Source organism: Lissotriton helveticus, chromosome 12 (genome assembly GCF_964261635.1).
Source record: "Lissotriton helveticus chromosome 12, aLisHel1.1, whole genome shotgun sequence".
In the NCBI taxonomy this organism is placed as follows: Eukaryota; Metazoa; Chordata; class Amphibia; order Caudata; family Salamandridae; genus Lissotriton; species Lissotriton helveticus.
Window position 1 is genome coordinate 480,921,347 of NC_136073.1, and position 22,529 is coordinate 480,943,875.

Sequence of the window (22,529 nt, forward strand, 5' to 3'; positions counted from 1 at the left end):
TGACCCAGCAAGCACCATATACTTATCCAATCACTCCACCAAAACCCAGGCATTTATAAATTCACCATGCACTGTCCTTGCAGTACTCTAATCATCCAATCAGTACCCATGTACGTATGCAATGACCCAGGCACTAACACATGCACTGATCCAATCCTCTGAGCACTATCCATGCAGTCCAACCATCGCCCTGTCAGTACCCATGCACTCTTTCAATCACCCAGCCAGCACCATGTACTCATCCAATCACTCCACCAAAACTCAAGCACTTATAAATTCACCATGCACTTTCCTTGCCATACTCTAATTTTCCAGTCAGGACCCATGTACTGATGGAATGACCCAGGCACTAACACATGCACTGCTACAATCCCCTGTGCACTACCCATGCAGACCTCTAACCACCTACACATTAGTGATTCACTCCTCCAATTTTCCATGTTGTACCCATGCACTCTAGAAATCCCGCTGTCACTACCCATGCACTCCTCAAATCAGCCATCCAGCATCATGTACTTATCCAATGACTCCTCCAAAACCCAAGCACTTATAAAATCAACATGTACTGTCCTTGCAGCACTCTAACCATCCAGTCACTACCCATGTACTCATGCAATGACCCAGGCACTGACTCAAGGCAAATATAGAGGAGGTCATGCTAATTACAGGGGTACCCCAACACATAGTGTTCCCTAGTTTCTGTAGGTGTTTTTACTGTATTCTAAGTGTATTTTACTATAGCACTGGCTCCGGTCCTGGTTAGTCAGAGTCAGTTACCACCAGTACCCGTCACTAAAAAGTTGGGGGCACAGGAGGACTTTCTGTTCCTTTGTTGGTTCTTTGTGCACATCTCTTGCTTCTTCCTGCAGTTTTCTTCGTCTTTCTGGACTTCTTTTGCCTCTTTCTGCATTTGTCTTGCTTCTTTCTGTGGGTTTCTTCCTCTTTCTTCACGTGTCCTAACTTTGTAGGCATAGTTAGAAATTAGCATTTTAAAAACCATTGAAATTCATTGAAAAAACCATAGGTTTCAGGCACATTATAGTTAGAAATTATCATTTAAAAAACCACTGAAATTCACTGAAAAAACCATAGGTTTCAGGTATGTTATAGTTAGAAATTAGCATTTAAAAAACCTTAGAAATTCACTATAAATACCATAGGTTTTAGGGAACTGATAGTTAGTTGGACATTTCACTCGTACAAAACCATAGAAATTCCCCTGTTATAGTTAGTTCAGCTAACTATAACTCGCACCCCCGCAATGGACTGCTGCTGATGTCACACATTACATCATTCATGACATGGTCAGTGACATCACTGATGACATCTCAAATGATATCACTGATGACATCACTGATCACATCATCTACTTGAAAATATGTTGCACCTCCTCACACTGTAATAGAACCTTTGATACACCCACTGTAAAATAGACTACCATTTTCAAAACCATCGACATACTAATACCAGTTACTACATAGGCACTCACTGATTCCTAAGTCTACACACACATCCACTCATTCACCCATACAATCACTCATACATACAGTCACTTATCAATACAACACTATCATATGCACTCATACACCTATACAGACACTCACACAGCGCCAATCATTCATGGAGTTACTCACACACCTAGTCAGTCATGCAAAGAATCAATCACACTTCCATTTACTGACTTATAGAGTTATACACACAACAGATCACTTATTCAAACAGAAACAAACACATAATTACTCTCTTATACAATCACTGATACAAGTAAGCACTCATCTATACAGACACTCTCACAATCACTGACTCTCACATATAGTCATTGATATACTCCAACTCTCACATACACTGCCTTTTACATATGTAGTTACTTGGACATGTACCAATGAGACATCCATTCACTCGGAAACACACCCATACACATACTGACCCAGCAATGTAGCTGTTTCCACATGCACTATTGAGCCCATACAGCCAGTGAACCAATCACTCAAACATGTACCCACACACACAGCCCCACACACACACTCAGGCACCCATACAAATAATCTGGCAACCAATCAATAACCCATATAGACACTTATGTAGCTACTAACCAGCCCATGGAGCATCTTACGCAACAGCAGACAGACTGATAAGACTTTCACACAGTTTAGTCTCTAACCCATGCATTCAATAAGACACATGTAATAACTCACTTAAACAGTCAATGACGCACATACTAAATCCTCCATCCAGACACTTACACACCCACTCAATCGTCAATACACTTTGGCATATATATAATACATATTTAAACTTTATAGAAACACACAGTCACTGGATGATGTCATCAGTGATGTCATTTGAGATGTCATCAGTGATATCATCAGTGATGTCACTGACCATGTCATGAATGATGTAATATGTGACGTCATCAGCAGTGCATTGCGGGGGCGCGAGTTATAGTTAGCTGAACTAACTATAACGGGCATTTTTCTATGGTTTTGTACAAGTGAAATGTACAACTAACTATAACGTCCCTGAAACCTATGTTTTATTCAGTGAATCTATATATATATATGCAAACGATTGAGACCTAGTTCATTCCTTGAAAATGGTAGATGAATCACTCTTTAAAGCCAGGACTTATAACTTGATAGAAGTCCCATTTGTAGTCACCAGTAAATATCTGACTGACAGCGTGAGCTCCCATTTTTATTATCAAGGAGACTGTACATTTTAACAAATTTTGGTTTGTATGTAAGTTTCATTATCTCCTTTCCCAAGTCTGTAGTCTTTGTGTGCTGAAAGTCCTTGCTTCTTTTCTGCCTCCGTGCTCAGAGATGTTTTTGCAGAGTATTGATTCAGGAGTTTGTTACTTAATTAGTATGAATGTGAGGAAGACCATGATAAGTGTTCAAGAGGTTCTGAATTTCTAAATGACATATGCTTCTGATAGTCCTTAGACTTCCCTATAGAAGACTTACAGATATAAAGAAGCAAAGATACACGCTCCTGTAGGTGAGGAGCCTCCATGGTCCAAAACGGCATATTGGTTTGACCCTAATAGGGCTTGTCCTTTGGCAAAGGATCAACAGAATAGATGACTCCTCGGACATTAATATAATATTTGCTTCAGCCATCAGATCATGAGGAAATTGATCATTTGAGGAAACTTCTAGGAAATGTTTTTTTTATATTCTTAGAACGATAAACTAAACTGTGAGGGCTCAGATATCTTGTAGTTGAGGCATAATTGTTAATGTTGAGAATTTAAAACATGCTATTACGTTAGCATATCATGTCTCTTTGCTTTCTGGGGGCATGAAGTTAATGATAGACATTTGTTAGACAAATAGGATCTGTTAAACATGCATTTGTATTGCAGTCTATAAGTGTGTTTTTCAAGTAAATATAATTTTATTTGTGTGAATGATAAACATAGTTGTTAGTTCAATAGTTTCATTTATAGCTGCTCCCGTGGGAAGGTTTGTTTTTTGAGTGGGACATGGTTAGGGGTGAATCTTTATAAAAGAAGTAGAGGTCTTGGAGCAACAATATAACTAAGAGCTCTGTTATCATGGTACAAAGAGAAAACTGTTTGAACAACAGGTTATTGGAACCTCTTTTGCTTAAAGTAAAGCCATGTTTGATAAGCTAAAAACTCTATAATTCTTCTTGAATTCAGGGGCACCCTAAATGTTTTTACGTATGAAGATAGACGGAAGGGATGGGTTACTATTTTTCCTATTTCCCAATTTAGAAATCCTCTGGCAATGCAAGTCTGAGCAAACAGATAAGGGCATTTTCATTTTCTAACTAATCTCTCACAAAAGGCTTGCCTGGAAGGCACCACAGTGGCAAGCAAGAGCTCTCCTTAATTTATCCTTCTTTCACTCTTGAGTAGTGTTGCACAGGAATTTCTCTTATGGAGGGTCTTGATGGGTACTATAATTAAAAGGGAACTATTTAAAAAGAAATATAATATCATTAAGATATGAACAAAGTTTATAAAAATCTAACAGGTGCATCACTGAAATGACACTAAAATGTTAGGAAAAGTAAAATGGAGACAGTGAGATAAATGTGTGTATTTTCCATCAAAATTAGTGGGAATAAACCCATGTCTATAGGAGATGTGAAAAGAAGTCAGTAGAAACCCTACGCATTGCTGTTTTTTTCTAAAGTTATTAGAATGATGTGAGTGTGATGTTTCTGTAATATTAGCAAATTGGAATCTTTTCCTTTATAGCAGGATGATGAAGACACTGAGGCCCTATTCCGACTGGACATCTCAACCATATTATGGTGGTTGATGACCTGAGCGAGAATGGGCAAGAATGGGCTACATGGTTTGGTACTTGCTCAGCTTAAATCCTTTTCATCAAACTGTTCTCAAATGTTATCCCTTTCTCCAGCAGTGGCCTGTGCAAGTAAGAGCGGTGGGGCCCAGGGGCCGGGTTGGTGGGGCCCAGGGGCCGGGTTGGGGGGGCATTTCGACAGACGGCCATGAGGAAACAATAAATAAATAAATAATTTTCCCTCCTCCTCGTCTGTCAAAATCCACTTACCTGCACGAACCACTGCTGCCTTTCTCCATTTCGCACCACTTATGGCAACCATTCGCCTTGGAGTTCCCCAGGGATTTTTCCTCTCTCCACTCCTTTTCAGTATTTATTCCTGAACTTTATTCCGACTGATTAGATGTTTCAAACTCAAAGCACTTTCATACTCTGCTGACAATGAGATCATTGTATTAGACTAGTCTGTCCCAAACTCAGTGATAAAACTGAACAACAGATAAATCGCCGTGTAGCAATTGATTAACTCTAGTCTACTAAATTTGAAGGCAGGCTAAATAGAGCTTCTACTCCTGGTAAAAAAGCATGCACTCTAGAACAATATACTACGGCCAATGGAGCAGGGCTCCCCTCCATCTGTCCCACACAAAGCTAATGTACTGGGAGTCACAGTCAACTCAGATTCACTTCTCTCTGCACATGTCACCTACTCATGTTTTTTGATATTATACATGCTCAGGAAAGTGGCGAAGCACAATTAACATATAATATTAATATAGATGCTATGGGAGAGTGGCACAAAGGTCCCTTTTCTTTGGAATGATATACATAGGGTGAGTTCATATGTTTCTTTTCCAAGCATCACACTTGTGTTGTTATTAGAAGTCATATTAAGTAAATGTCACTCAGAACCACACTGGACTTCTACAGGGGTATAGTTTTGTCCAGAAGCTTTTTAAATCCTCAAAAATAAGCTTTGAAATATATGAAAGACAAAGTTAGCAAAATACCTATCTTTTAATTTGTATTACGTCACATAAGTGTGAAATTCTGCATTGTTTATCTTTGCCCCGTCTACATTCGTGGTCATTCCTCTGACATGCGGTACTTTCTTTTGTCTTACTGACAGATGGTTGTCAATGAAAGATTTTCAAGAGAAAATCCCAGCAGGTATTTTAAAACTTTTCTTTTTTGTAAAAGCATTTTTTCATTGCTCTTCTTTTTATTTATTGTCATATTTATTTATGGCTTGTTTGAAGTTAACGCACAAAACAATAATTTTTTTACGTGTTTTTCATAGACTGGGAGAAGTTATGCTACTCCAAAGTTTTCCTAGAATTGTGCCTTTCTTAATTTTTTCAAAAGACATTACAGTTTAGTTGTTCATGAAAACTTCCATGATATCTATCCATTTCTCAAACACAATGGTTTCCATTGATGTACCTTACATGATGCTCCACTCTGTTACCTTTTGGCTAGGTCTGTGCCCTATAAATACCTTATAGAGAAAAACATACATAAATATCTTACTACGGAAATATAAAGCTAATATGAGTGCTGTTAGTGTGTGAGTGTCCTGTCCTGTATATTCGAGTCAAAATTATTTTTCAGTAAGTATAATAATGTACTATTTCTTTTTTATATCTGTTACTAACCAATTAGCCTTACTTTTAATAGTTGATTATATTCAACGTGTAGTAAAATGGAATTAATACTAATAGATTAATTTTGTAACCCTATCTTGCACTTTGAAACATGAAATACATATGCAGAAAACTACTACCAGTGTATGAAATGCGAGCATTGACATACCTGTTACTGTGATGCTCTACGATTTATAAATTATTCAATTGACTTCCTGATTTCGTTTGATTGTATTATTTTTCAGCCACATCAATGTTACTGTGCGCAGGACGTGCTACAAAAATTATCCAGGGGACAATACAGCACATGAAAAGAATCTAGATCTTTATAAGACAATATGAGTGTACAATGTCATTCCACAACTTGTACAGGAAGCAATATATTTTCTACTTTTTTTAATGAACATTATCTTATGCTATTCAGGACTGACTCAGTGTATAGTTTTAATTTGGGGTGATTTCTGAATAAAAAATTGTACATTTGAAAATGGTCTTGCATGTAAGTGAAACAAATGGTAGATGTAACTAACATACGGATAAAGTCACCCATTTGTGACAAATTTACTTAGGGAGAAGAAACCAATACGTTTTGATTTCTCTGTAGGGGTGTACAAAGAATACATATGGCCAATCATGATGTGTAGAGGGATGCATATCCATCACGGTCACATGTGTAGGAAGATCTCTCCTTAAATGGTACTCTTTTCACCCTTTAGTAGTGTTGATGTAGCTCAAGATTTACTCCTATGAGGGTCTTAGTGGGTGAAAGGATTAACAAGGAATAATTTAGAAACAATGCAACAAACTTAAGGTCCAAGACAAGTTTATAAAAATATAACAGATACATCAACTAAATTCCACTAAAATGACCCAAAAAAGTAAAATGGAGACAGTAAGATAAATATACATATAACCACTTTCAATCAAAATGTGTTGAATCAACTGTTAACATGGAATTTAATGGGAATGAGTCCATGTCTACAAGAAATGTGTAAGCAATTTAGAAACTAGGCACAAACTACCTAGTAAGTTATTGAGCACAACGTGTGGTAGTCTGAACTAAACTAATCAGGTCGCTTTCAGAGAGCTAGGGAGCCTTGAAATCTGTAATGGTTAATATGCTCCTTTGAACAGATGGGTTTTCAGCTTCTGTTTGGAAAGTAGGTGTGAAGGAGCGCACTTGATTTGCTCATTTCCAGAGGGACATTTCCTATAGCCTTGGAGTGAAACTTGCATTTCTTTGTCCCTGTGGCCTTTCTTTGGGAAAATATTGATTAACGTTCTGATAAGGTTTTTGCTCCAGGGCTTTAGGTCTCATAAATTAAACCCTATACATCAAAAATAACCTTAATGGTCTAGATGATTGATTCAAATTTGGGTCCCTACTAAAGGTAGCAAACAAGACAAATATCAAAGCCTTTTGCTTGCTGCTAATATCACCCACTTGAACAAGAGTGAAATAATTAAATTATGGGTCTGCTCTCAACGTGTTCTCAACTTGTACTGTTATGTGGCGTGATGACAGGGGTGGCTCATCATATTTCAGCCTGGTTGGGGGGGGGTATTTGGTCTTAATTCCAAAGAGAGTGTACAGCAATCTATCCAGATCCCCACCTCACCCTCACAATACACTGAGTGAACTTTCCCCCCACTTTTTATAAATGTGCTGAAATATCCAATTTGCAGCAACATTTTCAGAGAAAATTTTCTAAAAAATATATACATTTTACAGGTAATTCAAATAACCTTCAAACAGAATTTAAAATGGTTTACTATCACTTCTAAAATGTAGAAGCATCTCTTTTCAAGAGTGCCACATATAACTTTAATTTTTCCCTTCTGGTCTTTCCTAATAGATTGTCAGTCATATAATGTATCTCGGGGCCTACCTAGAAATTTAGATAGAAATCATTGTATCAGACTTTAGGCTTGGAAAGTATTCATCTGGGAAGTCAGATTTTGCAGACTGAGAAAAGAGAGCTCAGTCTTGGGTTACAGAGATCGTACTTGTTCTTGCTGGAGCCATATCCCATAAGAGAAAGCAAACTTTGAGGGAGATACCTCATGCAGCACAACTATATGCAATAATGATAAGGTACTAAAGGCATTTCAAAATACCTCAAGAAATGCTTCCACACATGACATCAGTAATAAGAAGCTGACTTAGAGTTTGGCAGAGTGGGTACTTTGTGGGACGGACTGCCCTCTCCATCAAACTCATGTTCTGCTTGCCAGATTCAGAGGTCAAGCGACCATAAGTTCAGCAACTACAGCCGTAATATGCACGGAATAGCTTTGTCGGATGAGGATTATGTAGGGGCATGATCTGCCGCTGACCAAGATGGATGCCTAGACAGGGTGATCTTCAGTATATCCTCATCCATCCTACATCCTGCATACTGAAGCCTTAACAATATGAAGGCATGGCTGCACTCGTTCTTGTCTGTGCTGCCTGGCTGCTCCCTACCTTATTTGTCCCAAAACAGTCCCAGATGGCACTGACAAAAGATACATTGGCTTCCTGCTGCCTTGCGTAGTGAGGTGCCTCAGACTCAGACTGCGGGTACTGGATAGCATGGTGCGACTGCCCCCTGGACCCTACTGCACTGAGCTTCACCAGCAATCATTCAATTCTGCTACTAGAGCCTCTCTAGGATTAGAATCCTCTCTCCTAACTGGCTCCTAGGGGCATTTGAGGTAGGCGGGTGCTCTACAGGCCACGCAAGATCACAAGAGTGCTATGGCCTACTAAACAATGGACCAAGGGGTCTGCCACAATCCTCATTTTACATTTGATGCCGGGACCCCCAACATTGCTTCATTGTGCACCCCTCTCTCAGGCACACATTATTCTGTTTGAATTCTATTTCACTGGTTACTGACTGTAGGGAGGAGTGGGGGCACAAAATGAGGCCCATCCTCTCTCCTTTGTAGAAACATCATTGAAATGGGGAGTGAGATTTTCCTCTTGAGTCCCTAAGGATGATGCTTCACTAATCTGCATATAACTGACGACAGTTTGGAGGGGGAGGGACTAGCCAGATAACTACTGTTGAAGATGCAATGGCATGCAACCTAACTGCAACCTTGACTCTGCCAAATAAAGGAGAGCCTAGATAAGCATGGCTACAGGCTACAGGTGGAGCACAGAATAGCCTTCCTGAAAAACTACACAGAGGGCCTCAAGAAAACAATGCCCCACCTGTTGACTAACATCTCTAAAATAGCAACCAAAAAGGAAGACCTAAAGTCACTTTCCCAAACCAACAACATCTGCATTTTTGGCATGGCCGAAACAACAGACATATGGCGAAAGGAGACATTTCTCAAAAAGCTTCTTGGAAAAAGGCTTGTCAGACCAAACTTGTTTACAGTCTTCGTCGTTAACATAGATCATTGGTCCCTATCTGTCCCACTGTGGCCAACAATGTCCCACCTCCTAAAGTTCTGGGACAGAGATATGGTGTTAACAGTTTTAGAAAAAAAGGGCAGCTGGAACACCAAGGTACCCCTCTGTTAAGCTATCCAGACTTCACCCTTGCGTGCAAGAGGCAAGGCAGACATTCATAGGGGTGAAAAAAGTTACTGATAGCCTCAGACTTCAGCTATGAAATGATTTGCCTTGTCAGACTGAAGATAAAAATGGATGATAAAGCCTTGTATTTCACCTGTCCAAAGCAGGCCGTGAAATTCACCAAACCCAGACTGTGAAAGTACTGAAGCAATCTCCGACAAGTGCGCAAAATTAAGATAATCCTGAGGAGGAAGCTGAGGTGCCGACAAGCAAGACAAGCAACATAGAATAGTGAAACAACCATCTGAACATTACTATTTGGGCAGTAGCTACACATTAGTTTGCAAAATTGGCCGGACCTCAGTGCTTCTTACTACAGACAACAATTCGTACTACTAACAATCGCAATGTAGGCTACTGGCCCACTAAAAGTATCAACGTTGCGTTCCAAGACTATTGTGCACAGCCTACTATGCACGCCTGATCCCTTTGTGATATATCTAAGATGCTTGTTATATATTTTACATGTTTGTGGTCTGGGATGGCTGGTGGCGGTGGCGGGACATCCACTACTGTGTAAGATGCAAAGAGTTTCACTCGTAAAGTTGTAGTGTTTTATCCACTGAAAGTTGTGAGCTTTAGTGCGGTGGTAGGGGTCTTCATGAGCTGTCCCAGTTGGTTTGGGAATATGTTTCCACACAAATGCAGACTACACAATTCCACTATTCCTCTCCTGGTTAGTTTACTGCATCACTGCATTTAGATCCATAGCATTAGCATAATGACCCATGCTATTGATATATGTATATGGAACATACACAATTAGGCAACCCCAAGAGGGGCTGCTTAATACTAGCATATTAGGAACATCATAATGTTGATGTTGCTCTGCTTCAAGAGATGCACACTAACCAAACAGGCCACTGAACTTTGAAGATAGGTGGGGACACTCAAACTACTTTGCCTCTTGTAGCTCCTTGGCCCGTGTGCTGGCGCTCCTAATCTGTAAGCACTATGCTTCAGGTCCACCTCTGTACACCTTGAACCAGCAGGGAGGTACGTCTACATATCAGCGACCCTTCAATATTTCCCAATCACATGTATGAACACATACACTCCTAGCATTGATTCCCCTGAGCATTTTCATAGCATTGTGACCCATTGTAGACACTGCCTTGACAAGAACATTGTATGGAGTGGGGACTTTAATGTGGTTCTTAATCCCAGCTTGGACAGCTCTAATTGGCGAAGAGCTAACTGTCCCAATGCTGTGAAAACACAATGTCACATCTTAGAATTGGATGGTCTAGCAAATGATTGTCATACATTGAAGCAAAGCACAAAATCCTACTCCTACTATTCTTGAGTTCATGATACCCATTTCTGTATAAACCTATGGATGGTCTCTAGGGAGGTACAACCATGAGTTGATAGGATTGAACTTTGATGGACCATACCCCAGTCTTCTTAGTATTGGATTGCCCAGTTCATTACTGCAGCAGAGGCCAACGTGCTTCCCATCCAAGGTGCTCTGAGACTCTGTCTTTCAAGTTGACATATCTGCTGCTATAGCCAATTAAAAAATTGTAATCTGTCCCTGTCTTCCTGATTGTCTGGGAAATCTTTAAGGTTTGTACACATTAATGGGAAAACAATCAGGGGTATTAAAATCCAACCGTACACAATTAAATAAACTCCTTGCAACAGACTGAGGTAAAATAAGACTGGACAAGACCCCTAAGCACTTAGAGTAACTGCTGGACTACAGTCTCAGGTTAAGGAGCTGGCAGAGCAAGAGGTTGCATTCCTCTATAAAATCGCAAAAGCCCAAGTTTACGATGAGAGCAAAAGAGCTAGCAGGACCATTACTTTGCTATTTAAAAAATGCAACCTATGGGCCTGTAGGCCAGTTAGACAATAACTGGTAACTATGAAATATTACGTACTTTCACTGAGAACTACAGGGACTTATAGGAGTCTCACTTATCCTATGCAGAAGAGTGAATTGCAGAATATCCAATGTATATTGAATTGCCATGGACTGAAGGGGATATGGGGCAATACATGTTAGAACATATATCTCTCACTGAATTCGAATGAGCGATTGACGAGGTTCTGGCTCGACCTCTTTCACTTTTTATTGGCATACCCCAAGGTTCCCACAGAGGTCAGTGCCTCATGCCCACTATTTTCTCTGCTGCATGGAATCCATCCTCAGATCTAGGCCATAGCCGTTGGATGTCAAAAAGAAATTTGACTTCTTCAAAAGGCCTTTATTTTGGGCAGTGGTTGAGAGGATGTTCTTAAACAAGTACTTCTCCAGACTCATTGAATTTTTATACTCCACCCAAATGCTAGGATTTGTGTAAATGGATATACCCCTCCCCCTTTTGGGGTTTTAGGGTCACTGGACTGTGATGCCCTATGTCGCCCCTCTTATTTGGTTTAGCCATTTAACCTCTCAGCTTCTTACTGTGAGGAAAGAACTCCTAGGCCCGGTAACCTCAGCAAGACTGTCAAATGCAAACAGTGGGTGACTTGGACTGTACACATTGGGACAGATGAAGGTGTACTCTTCTGACATGCCTATTGCTGTCAATCCCCTGCTACCCCCATCTACTGACGTCAGTCAAGGGTACACTTACTAAATTGAAACTGCACAAATCAGGATGACTGTTCCTTGACAGTAGACTCCTTTCAACTATACAATTCCGTGATGTCCGACAGACTGTGATGTCCTGCTAGAAATCCTTTCCCATTGAACCAGATGATTTCCAACTACTTACCCTAGATGTATCTGGCCACCATTACTAGTGGATCAATTGCAAATCTCTACAAACTGTTGATTTGACCACTGACACCTCCTGCAAGCGTTTGCTGTAGCACGCTGGGGGGACCTGGAGGAGATCTCTTGAACGATTTGGCATTTTACTGTATCAAACGTTGTTGTTTTTTTATCAATTATATACAGAAACTTATAGTCTTCAGTTTCTTAAACAGACTCTAAACCCCCCTGCTTTCTAAACAGAGTTGACCTCACCAGACCATCTCATTCTTGCTCCATCTACTTTGTTGTGGAGGATGTTTTCTAGGCAGCCTGCTAGTGTCCTCCTGTTTATCTTTCTGGGTGGAGAGTGCCTGCACTATTGAAGATATTACCTCCTACTCGCTAGACTGTAAGCTGTAGGTCATCGTACTCAGATAGCTGATAGACATGCAAAGCACATCAAAAGATTGATGGCTCTCCTGTTGACCCTAGGAAAAAACGAAATTACCAGAGCTTGGATAAGAGGCTCCACACCCCAAAATAAAAGACGGGAATAAAGATGCTGTGCTATGTCTTGATCTCAAAGACACTTGTATATCTTCAAACCGTAATGGCCAAACCGAAAGACAGGTGGGCTATTTAGAGATACCTAACAGGTATATAGTTAGAAAAAAATCGAGTATTTCGAAGAAAATCTGCCCTTAGTGAATTAGATAGAATACAGCAAGAATTGGTTGTAATCCCTTGTCTAGAAAAAATACTTTTTTTCTAGAGACCCCTCACCCATCAGGGTTGCTCCTAGGTGGCATGCTTCATCATTGGGGTTCCTCTCAATCCTCTACGGATTGCGGTGTGCTGCGACTTGCGAATTACGTTGGAGTACTTTTTATTGTAGACTATGTGTAGTGCAGTGATGTGGAGTAGAAAGGGAAAGAAAATCTAAAAATACCTAACTAGTTGGCCACTCTTTTATTTCAGCCCCTAGTTGGTATGGTTAAAAATCAGGGGTCGTTTACTAAGAAGAAACCTGACCTTAATGAGTCTGATGATGAAGCATGCCACCTAGGGGAAACCCTGGTGGGTGAGGGTGATATACTCAATTTTTGTCTAACTACGTAACTTTTAGGAGGATAAACATAACCTCTACCTCTGCCTCCCTCTCTACTTTGGTACATATCAGGTATAGACAGAATGTAATATGTTTACTTGTGAATGAAGCAGAAAGGATAGATTGCTAGTCTGTAGCCTTAGTTGTGCCGGCTTGAATCGAAGTGACTTTCTCTGAACTCAAATATGCACTTCCTGATGTAGTACTGTTAATAGCAAGTGTACTGCTTCTCTCAGTCACTGACTGAATAATCCAAGAGGGATCTCCAACTCGAGTTTTCTGCTGGACTCTAAATAGCACATAAACCGGGATGGTCTCTCTTGAAGAATAACTTATTGTATATGGGAGGGTTACAAAATATGTTGCTTTGTTCATTGTCTTGAACTCTTTCATGTAATGTGATACTGCTCCGCCATGTTGGTGTCAAACCTTAATAAACATATAATAGAGACTTAAATCACATGTGAGGATTACCCCTATAGGCTGTGGATTTCACCGCTAGATAGGAATTGCATTCACAATGTAGTAATTTCTATAGAGTGCGAGGAATACCCATCATATGTTGGTATCACAACACATACCATTGCATGCACGTCAATGTCATAATATGTAAGGGATTGCCTCTGCATGCTAATCTGGGAATGCCATTATATATCAGTAAATGGCATTATAAATCAGGGATAGATACCTAAAACAGGTTTCCATGGACCTTCTGGAAAGGATTTCTACCACCTGTCTGGGATTGCCATTACCAGGTCCTGCTACAACATGGTTCCCATTTTGTTGGAGGTGAGAGACTGAGCTTCATGCCCTGTCACATGGCTCAGATCTCAGGGCATTGGACAGCTATTGGGTGGCTGATGGGTGCACACAAAAGTACAAGACAAGGGCAAATATAAACGTAACTAGCTATAATATATTCAAGGTACTGCCCAGGTCCTTGCATCCTCACTCGATTTGATGAGCCTCAGTAAGACGTGGCCTTTGTTTTGGGAGGGAAAACTTGAGAAAATCGATTAGCTCTAATCGGTGCTCAGGGCAAAAAATTCACCACCAAGTAATATCAAATGTGCATGCAGTGGCAGTATCCTTGCTGCCACCACTCCATTTATGCACAACAACATAGCACATGACTTAAGAGCAAAAATGAAGGTGTGGCACATTCACATGTGTAGTGGATCGGTTTGTAAATAAGCAGATTGCCTAAACAGTGTAAATAGTGAAGGTTAAAGATTGGAGTTGGGAAGCCCCACTTGGCTCAATAAAACTGCCACCTGACTAAATGACAACGGCTCTAGCTGATGGCACACAACATCCATTTGCATGAGGCCTACTTAGTAATATTAATGTAAGGTGAACTGAAAGAAACTACCTCAAGATGTTTGCCATGAACGGAGGGAACAGGTATGGTTCAAAATAATTTGTACCCCTAGAGTGAAGTATCCTAAAAACTATTACTATCACTACAAATATATGTTTATTTGATGCATGTGGTTCAACAATATATCTTTCTGCATTGAAAAAAACAATACATTTTAGGCGAATCCCCAAGAGGTGGGTACACACACCACTGCAGTTAGGGATGCTGTAAGTAATGCTATTATAGCAAACACAACAAGATGATAGACTGAGTGCTGAAACTTTTCAGACACTCACCCCCAGTCACAGATTAAACCCATCATCGTTCTTCTGCTCACTAAGCCACCCCAATTTGGACCCAGCCATATGCAATTCAATCTTGACCCTGTGCCTCATGGGTACAGTCCAGCTCGAACTGCCAGGCCAGGTCCTCCCTGGACCGAAAACAAGCATTCTGGGACCGGTTTTTGGCTTTCACCCCTCATCATCCAGGCTAGCTTTAATACAGTGGCAAAATGAGCAAGGGACCCATGTCTGGGCATACCCTGGCCACCCAGGGATAATATAGCAAACACAATAAGATTATGGACGAAGCGCTGAAACTTTTCAGACACTCACCCCCCGTCAAGATCTCAGTTTAATGCATCATCATTCTTCTGCTCACTAAGCCATCCCAGTTTGGACACAGCCAAATGCAATTCAGTCCTGACCCTGTGCCTCATGGAAACAGTTCAGCCCTTACTGCCAGGCCAGGATCTCCCTGAACTGGAAACAAGCATCCTGATACCGGTTTTAGGGTTTCACTCATCATCAGCCAGGCTAGCTTTAATCCAGTGGCAAAGTGAACAATGAACCCACATCTGGGCATAGCCTGGCCATTTAGGGCGTACATAGCAAACACAATAAAATGATGGACAGAGTGCTGAATCTTTTCAGACACTCACCCCCAGCCCTAAGTTGGCAGGGTATGCCCAGACTTGGGACCCTTGCTCACTTAGCCACTGGATTCAGGCTAGCATGGCTGATGAGGGTTGTTACCCGGAAACCGGTCCCAAGATGCTTATTTCCAGTCCAAGGAAGACCTGGCTTGACAGTTTGGGCTGAACTGCTCCCATGAGGAACAGGGTCAAGACTGATTTGCCTATGGCTGGGTCTGAACTGGGGTGGCAAAGTGAGCAAAAGAACAATGATGGATTCAACCCAGAACTAATAGTGACTGGGGATGTGTATCTGAAAAGTATCTGAAAAGTTTCAGCACTCCGTCCATCATCTCCTTGTGTTTGCTGGTAAGTAATGCTTTTGCCAACAGGACACATTTCATGGCTTTAACATCTGTATTTAACCACATATGTTTCAGGAATGAACAGTGCTTTTGAGGTTTATAGGTCCTCTTTTTGAGCAAGATGGCACAGTAAAAACTGGAACTAACGATTCTGGTGCCATTTTTGCACTACCGACGAATTTATAGCTGAGCACTAATTATGGTCTTGCCTATTTTCTGCGTACACACGGGCTCATCTTTTCGTTGCTAGTGGTGGTCAATACAAAACGGAAACAAATGGAAATACCATGAGCAAAATTGGTAAAAATCCTGTAATTTACGCAAATTCATAAATTGGCATAGCGTTTTTTACGCCCTCGTTTTGTGCAAGGGACTACGTTACTTCGACTCAGCTTGAGAGTTATTCTATTCCTAAAAAAATTTCTGTCAAAACACTGCGGCTTGCAGAATATTGGAATCTAAAAATATGTCAGTAAAGCTGTCGTTTACATCGCGTGCAGCCTACTTTAAAACATTCAAATGTAACACCCACTGTTTATACTTCCATTGTTGAGCGACAGCATTTTCTCCTTTTAGAAGGAAAGAACCACAGGTGTTGTTCGGTAATTACTGGCAGATTTATAAAATATGACATTATGTCATTAGATAAACTAAAACTAAAAAGCATCTATGCCTGTGAACAGGGGCCAATAGAAAATGAGTTTGGATTATCTGATATCCCATAACTTAATCATATGGCTCTTAAGAGTGGGGCACAAACAGCTGTGTCCCTCTAATATGCGTGTGATGTGTGTAAACTGATACGCTTTAATTCTGGGCTAGTTTTTTTTTTTTTTTTTTTGAGCAGGAGGGGAAAAAGGAGCATTTGTCTCAGGAATATCGAGACTATACAGAATAACCATTTTCCTTAGCAAAATTATGCATCGGGTGGCAATTTTGAAAGTACCATTTTATTTTTATCGATGCTCATGACGAAACTGCTGATGCCTTTTTGTGTTCTGTCAATGGAGGCCGCGCAAAGGAAGAAAGAGTATTGACATAAGTAATTGTTTGAGATGTGATTGTGGTATGAAAAATGGAGACGCATACAACTAAAGAGCACAGAGCAGGTCACGTGTTAGCAAAGGAAAAGGTTGTGTATACGTGATGCTATTGCAACGTTGTAGCCCACAAATCCTTTCCCCTTTCACGCAGCTGCGGTGCGGCGTTAATTGTTCAATTGCACAGGTTCACGGGAAGTGCTAGGTGTTTGCTGTAGTATTATTTAAAACATAGACAAAGAAATTGTAGATTAGAGACTTTAATTCCAGAGCAAAATGATATGGATAAGTGGGCCTCAACTGACCAGAAATTATTTGCTTCTGTCTGTTAGACACGTAATGGAGTCATTTAACTAGTCAAATTAGGAGCTGTAGAAATGCACCATGCTTCATTACTGAGTTCGAATGGGCACCATTTTACATTTACGTCAAAAATTATCTCATGGTAAATTAATGTTTTCATTGTGTTGGGAACGCAAACAGTGTGGTATGGGCGCCACCTAGAGGCATGAAGAAACACTTTTCAGTAAGTAGACAAACGTTTAGAGCTGTTTTAGCAGTAACCAAAAGCTGTGCTTCACATTTCAGTTACCAAAAACCTTTGCTTCACATTTTTAGGGGTTACAAAAATAATGCTCTTCTTTTTTATGTGAATTTGTTTCGTGTTGAATTTTGGAATACATATATTTTCTAATTATCGGCATAGATTGAGAACTCTTGTTGCTGACAGAATCAGAACCGAAAAAATTACGCTCTGATCATGTGTGATTGGTCACATGGCAAGAGTAGGGTGACCAGATTTTGAAGAGCAAAAATCGGGACAGGCCAGAGGTACAAGTCGGACTAAAGCCTTTCTTCTTTTACCTTTACATGTGTCCTGTCCCGTTTTTTTGCGTAGCCTTGTAAATATGTGTGTGTGCCTGTGTGTGTGTGTGTGTATATATATATATATATACAGGGTTGGATTGGGAATGAAAATCGGCCCGGGCACACACAAAAAAAAATCGGCCCACATTTGCATAACCACTCCTCATATCACTGCGTTGGTGTAATCTTATAAAAAAACTTTAAGGGGGGGGTAAAAAAATGCACGCGTTAGTTGAGACTGGTGAAACAAGTGAGGCCACTTCTACTCCGGCCCCCTGCCCCCACTCAGTATGTGCACACATTAATGGGCCGGCCCGAGAGACAAAGGGAGTGACACCTCTTGCTAAACGGAGGTAATGAGCGCCTATCTGCACCTAGAAAGGCCACTCGAACACCCACTGGGCCGCTGACTGTATCAGAAGAACAGAGACAGCGCCCAAATAGCCCCCCAGACTGCTAAAAAAAACAGCCCACATCAGCCCTCGGACACCGGCCCCTCAGGCATTGCCCGAATGCCCGCGTTACCAATCCGACGCTGTATATATATATATATATATATATATATATATATATATATATATATATATATATATACACACACACATATATATATCGATAGCAGAACCGCCACCCTGAACCCTCCTATCCCCCCTGTCTCCTCTCTGCTGGGATTATGCAGGCATCTGTAAAGTTGTGGACTCTAGGCCCACATACTTTGTAAATAACTATGACACGGACACTTAGTGTAGTACTCAGAACTGGCCCCAAGCACGTGCACCCATACCCTTTTATTTGCAGGCTCATGTCACTCATGACACCTATGGGGGATGGGTGTGGGGTGCAAGTGTGTCCAGCTCTCTAGGGAGTGGCTGGTAAACTCAGTGCCTGCTGAGGCACTAGAATGTGTCCAGCAAGGCACTACGTTCCTCCCAAACTTTATTGAAAAATATAACAAACACCACTTTTACCTGTGGGGGTAAACAACAATCAAATAAACACCACAGGGTCCATCAGCCTCTAGAATCATGCAGCAGAAAGACAGCAGACATGGGGCTGGTGATGGACTGCAGCAGGACTTCTTTGCTTGCACTCATAATTTAACCTGAGTGTCTCAGGACATGAATGCTGGCTTGGAGACATCACCCGCACTCTGGCAGCCTACCAGTGGAAATCTGTCCTTTGGTTTGAAGTCACTTAACTCCGCTGACATTGAGGATGATCTGTGGTAGGTCATAACAGTTCATAAACAGGGTGCATCATAAGTTTGATTTGAGTCAATGGTAAAAGTTCACGAATGTGTTGCCTGATCAACTGAAGTATCTGTTAGATGACCTTGCTGCATCCTGGAGTCCGTCAGTGGGGCAATGTCAAGTCCATCTCTCCTGCCATGGGGAGGCCTCTTATCTGGGTTGCCACAGGACTGCGTGTTGGCTGCGCTAGGATTGCGTGTGTGCCTACGTGGGGGCATATGCAAGTCCACTGAGGAGCCAGTGCCTAGTCGCTCGCACAACCTCAGGGGTGGATGGATCTTGGGTAAAGACAGGCTATCTCTGCTGTAATTTGGATGCAAATCAGGATATCAGGTCGCATCTGGTTCTTCTTGTCAGTTGGCACAGCAACGGTGTGGGACTCCGGTCCATGTGTTCAGTACTCTAGGGATGGTAGTGTTTGATGAACTTGACCCCAACTGGTATGTTGGCATGGCCAGTTGTGTGGTGAATCTGGACAACATTTGGTAATGGCTTGCCGTGGTGGGTACAGGTCTTCATTTCTTGAGACGATCACCTGGAGTGGGGGTGGCCAGGCACTTTTATTTTCTTTGAAGAGGCATGTGCATCCATGCGCGTGGATTTTGTGGGCTGCTGAGCCATCGGTGACAGTGGTGTGATAGACATGCTGAGTAACGTGAGGCAGAGACTTTGTTCACGGCTTACTCTCGGTCTCCTGCTGGGACATCACCAGGTCATTCTCGGGTTGTCACCTACTTCACTTGTTGTTGGTGTATCGGGATGCACTCCTTCAGCAGCTCATGTTTTCTTCAATGTCCGGCCTGGTCACTCACAACTTCCCCTCCTGAACTTTGCCTGTCATCAGATTCTTAGTGTAGGCCATCCGGTCACACTTCCCTAATTCCTGCTGGGTGCGATGGCATACACATGGCAATGATGATGTGATTGCCATTGAATCTGGACGACATGTGGTGGCAGCTTGCTGGGAGAGAATATGTCTGGAGGGACTTTTAAGCCAGGTATCTTCATCTTGCCGTGGCTGTTCTTCGCCCATGGCATCTGCGGTCGGGAGCAGGGATGCCGTATGATTTAGACTGCTGACGCTCAGTGATGGATGGTTGCACTGGGAAGCATTGGAGAGGGACGTGGTTCGTGCTGGCTGTGGCTTACATTTGGTTCTCCCATTGAGCTATCTCCAGGGACGTCCGTCTGCCTTGGTGGCTGTCTAGTGTCTACGGGTGCACTCTTGGCTTGCGGTGAGTCCTCGTACTTCTCCCCTTGTTCTTTCCAGTGCACCTGTGTTTATCTTGTTATTCAAGGTGGCAGGATTGTCCCACTTCTTGGTGGTTCTTCCTTCGGGAGTAGTAGCATGCAACTTTTTCCACACCGGCCAGTAGGGCCTATCAACTTCAGTGGTCTCTGGGCCATGCGGGCGAGACTTCCAGTCGCTCTTCTCTCTTCTTCCTCCTGGGTGCTGGGTGGCATCCAGCCACTTACCTTCTGTGTTCCTTCTTCAGGGATTTTCACAGTGCTCCTCTACCGGCATGGCGGATCACCTACTTTACTCAAGGGTGTCCTTCTTGCGCCTTCAGCCTGCGCCATCGTTTTGCTTGCCCCTGCCTCTGTTTAGGCATGCTTGGTGGGGTCGGTCACTTCGTGTGACATGCTCTTTGCTTGCAGTGCGAGGTGGTGTTCGGTCACATGTTGTGTGTCTTTGGAGCACATATTGCAGTGGCAGCTTGCCACGGAGAGTGCACAACTCTCCTCTTGCCTGTCTTGGGCCAATGATGACTCCGTCTTGAGGCAGTGTAAGGGAGGACAATTTGCTGTGTTTGGCACCTTGCAGGGATTCGTTGGATCAGTGCTGATATGGATGCTCTCCTTGCTGCCTTCAGCATTGCTTATTCTCTGTGGAGAGGTCTCTCCCTCTCCTGGGCACCTGCCCATGCTGTCAGGTTCGCTGGTGCAGCCTTATGTGCACCTCTGACCTTGTGCGCTCAGTCCTCTTCGTGGGCACCCTCTTCTGGCACTTGATGTGCCTGTTTTCTAGTTTGCGGTGGTGTCCATTCACCTCTGGAGGCATGCAGCGCACTTTCTCTTTTGCTTTGCTACTTGGCTGGGGCAGGTTTGGGCTACTTAAATGCTCTGTGCTGGGTCTACAGTCTCTGGCCGTTGTGCCATTTTCTCTCAGGCCAAATGTCCCTTGAGCCTTCTCTAGCAGACTGCAGCTCAGACTGCTCTACTCTTTTCACTCATAGACACTGCTTCTCCCTAGGTGTTGTGGTATGACTGCTCTTGACACTACGGGACCCTTGGCAGCTTCCATGGCTGTGCAGCTTTGGGGTCCTTGGTGCTCCTTGTGGGGGTAAACTGTCTCTCCCTCAAATGATGGGTAGCCACTAAGGGGGGGGGGGGGTGGAGCTCGTATGGCCAGCCTCTCGCTATGGTGTAGGGGATGAAGAGCAACTCAGGACAGGTAGGGGCCTGTAATTGCAAAATAGGTGCTTGTCCAATACTACTTTAGTAGGCTTATTGTGTGATAGCACTGCGGGGCCTCTCTAATCTTTGCACTGGGCCGCTGTATGAGGTGAGGTCAAAGGCACCTTATGCCCTTTCACTCTGGGCAGCAGGATGGGTTTGTGCATACCATGAATGTTCATTTGGGCTGCTGCAAGGTGATGCTGTGGCCACGCTTCCTTCTGATGAGGCAGCCTCACTGGTTCCGCAGGCTATCCAGTCATTGGATATTCAGGTGCTTGAGATATTTATTACTGTATATCAGCCGTTCTGGGCGGATGCTGGTTTTGTCACTGGGGGCAGTTATTGTCGGTGCTGCTGGGCCTCTCACATTGTGTGGGTGCTCTGGTGCTTCAGGCAAGATCCTGGGGGCACTGTAGGCACAGCTGATGCAAAACAGCTTGTCTTTTCTTTCCACATGTTTTCCCCCATTGAGGCCGCTTCATGAATAATTTAAATGTGGAGGCGGTGCAGTGCAATGAGCCACCACTAGGTGGCACTGAAGGTGCACACAACTCCGGGTCAACAACAGTCTTGGCAACAAGAGCTGAAAACTCAGGATGTGACCTGGAGGCACACAACCTTTATCAGGAGCGTTGGTGGCCGCGAGGCTGGTATCCTGAGAGGGAGGAAGTTCACACACCTGCAGGTAGGGGCTCGTGTAGCCATTCTCATCACCATGCCATCTGATGGACAACATGTGCTCGCATGGTCACTTTTATTTTTGAGGAAGCTCTTACATGCTGTGTGTCCTGGCACCTCATGGAGCGGTTGCTGGAAGGGTAGATGGGTGGAGGAGCACCACGTTTTACTGCCTCATACTTTAGGATTGACACAGGCAGTGAAAACAGGCCAGGTACTCCTCTGACTTTGCCGTGGGTGCTTTTCTCCTTCACTGGGGGCAGGCAGGTGAGTGGCAAGGG

The 22,529-nt window shown here is 42.6% G+C and overlaps 1 protein-coding gene across 4 annotated transcripts in view; it reads left to right on the plus strand.

Annotated features, from left to right (window-relative positions):
• Positions 1-22,529, plus strand: part of ZNF536 (zinc finger protein 536) — a 1,021,749-nt gene that overhangs the window by 822,798 nt on the left and 176,422 nt on the right. For 2 of the 4 annotated variants that reach the window (XM_078671206.1, XM_078671208.1), the window contains one exon: positions 5,410-5,450. The exons of the other annotated variants lie outside the window; for them this stretch is intronic. In XM_078671206.1, coding sequence (XP_078527332.1) covers positions 5,410-5,450 — 41 coding nt within the window. The remainder of the gene's footprint in view (positions 1-5,409; positions 5,451-22,529) is intronic. 4 annotated transcript variants of the gene reach the window in all.